Source organism: Carassius auratus, unplaced genomic scaffold (genome assembly GCF_003368295.1).
Source record: "Carassius auratus strain Wakin unplaced genomic scaffold, ASM336829v1 scaf_tig00216979, whole genome shotgun sequence".
Classification (NCBI taxonomy): domain Eukaryota; kingdom Metazoa; phylum Chordata; class Actinopteri; order Cypriniformes; family Cyprinidae; genus Carassius; species Carassius auratus.
In genome coordinates this window covers 1-5,974 of record NW_020528831.1, presented here as the reverse complement: position 1 = coordinate 5,974, position 5,974 = coordinate 1, and the positions used below count along the sequence as shown (strand labels likewise).

Below are 5,974 nucleotides of genomic sequence, written 5' to 3'. Positions count from 1 at the left end.
GGTTATTTCTGATAGTACTGCTTTAGCTGGTTATTTTTAAATAATCTGTTGATCGTGATGTACATTCATAAACATCATATATATATATATATATATATATATATATAATATATATAAAGCATGTCAACGTGGGTGAAAAAGGCATATTCAGCTATCCCAAAATGTACGTTTTCATCTGACACGTCATATATGAATAATTAAGGTAGGTCGATTTGGATGCTGTGCGTTTTTTTCGCTGGATGTTTGGATGACTTGCGTGACAGACCACGCCACTCTGATGCGTTCTTCCTGAGCAGAAGCACGTGATTAGGCGTGTTACCTTATGGTACAATGTAGCGTCTGTGAGAACGTCAACCTCAACCCAATAATCAAATTATACGGTCACGTTTAGGATCAGAAGAGGTTATTGGATTTTCATCAGGCCCTTCGCTGACTATTAACTGCTCGATGCATCTGAGAAAGAGGATTCGTGTGTGTAGACTGAGGTCGAGCGAGTCAGCCAGCCAAGCAGACAGACGAGGGGAAAGGTAACACAAGATTGACATATTGCGCATCTATAGACATTTGACGTTGTTGTAGAATCATATTAAACCGTTGTATTCGTATTGCAGTCGTCTTGACTGCATACAGCTAACGCTATTGAAATGCAAACGCTGTCATAGTAGTTTGATGGGTCGCTTTGGCTTTGAGGAAGTTGACATTGAACGTGGCTGTGGATACTTACGACTGTTGAAGTGATCAACAATGCTTGTACAATAAGACTGGAACAAACATTATTATGTGTCAATATCTCGAAACGTTGTGTTTTCAATGGATATTACATGATCTGAGCTTTTTCTGTGTCATATTACCCAATCACGTGGGACGCTTTGTCGGACTGCGTCTCAAAACCTATTGAGCTGCCTACCTAGACCGCATTTTTAGGTTTCATAGGTGCACTAACATATGATACCCCACACCGCTGGCTAGGCTTAAACACTACCTGTAGTTTAGATATGTTTTCTATGACTGGTACTCTTGTGTACAACGGATAAGTTTATGTTTTCGATTTATGACAATGATAATTAAATATTCTTTATAATGCAACAAGTATGCTACATATGCAATGCATACTACAATAACGTTGATTTTAACCCTAAAAATACTAACAAATCATAAAGTTGTTGAATTAGTTATGTATGTCCAAAAAAAAAAACATTTTTAAAGAAAAACCTGATCTTTATTGGTAGGCCTGATATTACGAAATTTGAATAATAGTGGTTAAACTGATCATTGGTTCTGATTATGTCTTATGTTGTTTGTTTATATCTGTAGAGTGGGCTCTTCTGAGGGATACTGGACCACCAGATGAATTCCTAAATCTTTGCTGCTAGCCTCATTATGGGCCTTATAGAGGAGACCGATGTAGAGCGTGAGTAACACACTTATCCACTTTGCCCACTATATACTTCGTGCCAAATAATCTAAGTCCTAATGGCCACACACCTACACATATGCAACTTTAAGCAAGATTGTGAGAATTACAATATCATTTATGTTTGTAACTGCACACAGCTTTACCATTTACTGCTATTGTTATTTATTTATCGTTATAGCAGCTAATGAAACAGAAGTCTCACCCATAGGCTTACTTCCACATTGATTAAAAAGGTGGCTACAGCTCAACATTTGTATATTTGTCCTGTAAATTTTTCTCAATTAGTGGAACTATAATTTTAGGCAAACAGCAAATGTTCTTAAGTAGATTCAGAATGATGAATGGACAGTAATTAAGAGTTTCAACAGTAGAAAAAAAAGTTACAAATGTTAACAAAATGTACAAAAATGTAATCTTTTCCTGGAGAAGTGCCCAATCTGCCCATACAAAATTTCACAATTTATGATGTCATACAGGGCCTCACTCAAAAAACATTCTGAAACTTAAACGAACCCTGAAGGAGTATATTTGCCATACAAATTCTCCATTATATGTCTTTTTTTTATTTCTTTTTTTTACTTTGGTCATGTTTATTGTGATAATACAACAATGTAAATAAGTCAGAATGCATGAAATAGCGTTAGACCTCTTCAAAATGTAATTTATTCTTGTGATGGCAAAGCTGAATCTTCAGCAGCCATAACTGAAGTAAAATGTCATATGAGCCTTCATAAATTATTTTAACATGCTGATTTCTTATTATTCTGAAATTTTGAAAGCAGTTATTTTGCTGAATATTTATTATTTTTATTTTTTTGGAAATTGTGATATATATATATATATATATATATATATATATAAGCACCTGTTTTTCATATAAAATGGACTCCCACATGAATCTAACAGAGTCAAGAGTTTCTTATCCCATTAGTGTCTTTCAGCACTATCCTTTAGGTTGGATTTGAAGCTAATTGCCCAATGAGTATGTTTAGGCAACTCGATTACTCAGTGCGCTGTAGGTAGATTAGAACAATCTAATCAGATTGGACTGTATGTGAAGATTAAGTGTGGTTAAAATGTCCAGATGTTGCAAAGTCTGTCTTAAGATATTCTGCATTGCAGATCTCCCCCCGTTATGCTGTACTCTCTGTAATGTGAGTTTAGGAGCAGGAGTGAGTCATATGCATCCATCATGTCCTCAGTGCAGAGCTTGTGACCAATTAGCGCACATCTCAGGCAGAGTTAATAACACTAATCCCAATGATTAACTGGTCACTCACTCACTAAAGAGTTGTTTTTCAGTAGGCAAGAAACTGCAGTTCCAGGTGTTGAAAGAATATATTGTGTAAGAGTGTTCTATCTGGATTTACCACATGGTCTGATATATACTATTACTAGTAAAATGATTTCAGATGAATTTGTCTTTTGAGGAACAAGCACAGTGGCTGTTCTTTTGAACTTTCTAATCAACAAAGAATCCTGAAATATATATATATATATATATATTTAAATACAAATATCAGGCAACACAACAGTTTTCAACACGGATAATAAGAAGAAATATTTCTTAAGCAAATCATGTGACATTGAAGGAGTTTTTGACTGCTGAAAATTCAGCCTTGCCAGCACAGGGATAAATGACATTATAAATATATATTAAAATAGAAAATATGTACCAGTATACATATATTAGCAATTCATGTCTATCAAATTAATGTGTTTGTTTTATCCAATCAGAGGTGACCCTGGCTCTTCTGGATGCTGCCAATGACAGGGATCCAGTGGTGCAGGAACAGGTCAGGAAGTCCATCTTGACACTGGGGAACCAGCAGCCTGATAAAGTCCTGTCCATGTGCCAGGACTACCTGCTCAAACACCCCAAGGTCAGTCAAAGAGTTTCCATCTAGATATACTACCATTCAAATGTTTGGTGTACCATTTACATTTTTAAAATGTTTACTCCGTAAGGATGCAGTAAATTGATTATAAGCGACAATAAAGATGTGACGAAGATTTCATGTCCCATTAATATAGTCAGCACCACTGTTTTCAACATTTATAATAATAAGACATTTCTTAAGTGCTATTTGCTTTGTCATAACAGGAATAAGTCACATTTTTAAAATATATTAAAAACAGTTTCAAGTGCATGTTCATTTTTGAGTTCAACATTTTCTTTTGAAAACACTTCCCTAAACAGAAATAAAAAGATGATAATTTAGTGCATGTTTCAAGGTGACTCATCTGTAATAAACCTTATCTGTAACTAGAGCTTGTCCTTTTATTGATTTGTATAACCTAATGTTGCAGGGCAAGCCGATTGCTCACAGACATGTTTCTGTGTTTCATGCCTCTGATTTAACTCCGGTCTGTTTTAAGAGTTGAATATGGGATATATGAGTCTGATAAATTTAGTACTGTGAGAAGCATGTCTTTCAAAGTGTATCTCTGTAGTACATGTTCATGAGTTTTACTTGCCAGTCATCTTTGTCCTGTGTAGCTGGTGGTCGGGCACAGAGTGTTGATCTTGCAAACCATTGAATTGGTGGTGAAGAGCAGGATTGATGACATCAGTTACCCCAAAATCAAGAGTGTCATACAGCTGGCATCAGATGAGATGACTAAATCAAAGGTGAGACTGCTGATGTTCTCTACTGTCCTAAGATACTAATGCTTCATATTTCTGAAGGATCATGCTTTGCCCTCACAGGAATGCATGACATTCTAAATATACAGTAAAATAGAATAGAGTTATTTTAAATTATAATAATATTTCACAATTTTACTGCTGGTGAGTGTTTGAGACCTCTTTAGAAAACATGAAAAAATCTTACCGACCCCAAATATTTAAACATATAAAAATATATATATATAAAGGTCCTGTTCTGATTCTCTTGCTTTTAATACAAAGGATTACATTTATTAGTAAGTTATTTATCATTTGTGTATTTAACATACAACACAAATTATAGAATGGTGATTTTTATATTTAAACGTATTAAAAATCTTTGTCCGCTTCTGTATAGGAGGTCGTCCCAGAATGGCAGCAAGCAGCCAGTAATATTCTGGTTGCTGTGGGAAACAAATATATTAATGACATCATGGAGGAGATACTCGGCAAGTTCCAGCCTGGAGTTTTGCCTCACTTTTTTGTGGTCCAAACACTAGCCAGTCTCTCGGACTCAAATGGTAACGTATCAGAGCTCCTAAAATTAGTTATGTCTTTCTGTTCTGTATCCATACAGTTTTATTTAATGTTTGGACACTTTGGTACTTTATTATTAACTAGAAAATGATATGGAAGTTACAGTATGACCTGCAACCTTTATGTTAGATTTGCATTTGACCGTTGATCATGACAATTGTTTCTGTTCCTCATTTCACCAAACTTTGTTTAAACTGGTTTATAACATGTGAGCGTTTACATTTTTATTTTCACTTGCTATAAACTTTTTTTTAACATTACAGGTTTCAGTGGGATCAACACCAATGTTTCCCAACATATTTTGTACCTTTGTAGCCATTTTAGCAAGGCTCATGAGTCCTTTTGAGTCGGTTTACACCACATACAGCTTAAACTGTCCTTAGGCCTTTTTTGAAAGGGAAATGACATTAATAATTAATTAAAAGGACTTTGTTTAGGTCTTGGGTGGTTAAGTTTTTGACCTGTTTTGATATTTTGACCTCTGCCCACAGTATATGGTATGGTGCCTTTTCTCAATGCTATAATGGGGACCATGCTGCCCATGCTGGGCATGACCAAACAGGACAACATGAAATGGGTCTTCTCTTCTGGTAAGCTCAGTTACAGCTCTGCGTAAGTGTTAAAATAAATCTATATATATATATGTGTGTGTGTGTGTGTGTGTGTGTGTAAGATTATATATATATATATATATATATATATATATATATATATATATATATATATATATATATATATATATGTAAGATGTAAACATTGAAAAAAAAAAAAAAATATATATATATATAAACATTGAAATATATTTTAATATATTTAAAAATAAATAGGATTCTTTAAAGCATAGGACGTTAAAAAAAAAAAAAAATTTAAAATATAAAAAAAAAGTTACATCGTAAAATTCTTTATCTTCACCTTCTTCCAAAAAAGTATATATTGTCTTTTACTTGTATGAAATGCTTTGATTACTGTTAAATTGTGTAGTGACGTGGCTTCTTCTCTCTTAACATTTGCTCTCAGCTCTCTGCCGCTTCAGCGAGAGCATTCTAGAATACCTGGCCAACCTGGACAAGGCTCCGGACCCCACTGTACGTAAAGACACCTTCTCTAGTGAGATATACTCAGCCTACGACGTCCTGTTTAACAGCTGGATCCAGAGCAGAGAGTCCAAGGTACACTCAATGAGAAAGAGCACACAGCCAATTACAGCTAACTCACTTTGAGACTAAAGAGGGACATGAATGTGTGCCAACTGGGTTCAATTTAGTTTTCTCTGGGATTGAGGCGGGAAAAAACATGAGATTGTTATCTAAAACCCACTACTTCCAGAGAGGTGGATTTATTTGATTTATTTT

The 5,974-nt window shown here is 34.8% G+C and overlaps 1 protein-coding gene across 1 annotated transcript; it reads left to right on the top strand.

Annotated features, from left to right (window-relative positions):
• Window positions 1–470: 470 nt before the first annotated feature.
• LOC113099583 (maestro heat-like repeat-containing protein family member 1) lies at window positions 471–5,857 on the top strand. Its single transcript, XM_026264441.1, has 7 exons — window positions 471–527; window positions 1,315–1,411; window positions 3,155–3,300; window positions 3,918–4,049; window positions 4,444–4,606; window positions 5,114–5,212; window positions 5,640–5,857. The coding sequence occupies exons 2-7, from the start codon at window positions 1,381–1,383 to the stop codon at window positions 5,840–5,842; spliced, it is 774 nt and encodes a 257-aa protein (XP_026120226.1). The 5' UTR covers window positions 471–527; window positions 1,315–1,380; the 3' UTR covers window positions 5,843–5,857.
• Window positions 5,858–5,974: the final 117 nt, after the last annotated feature.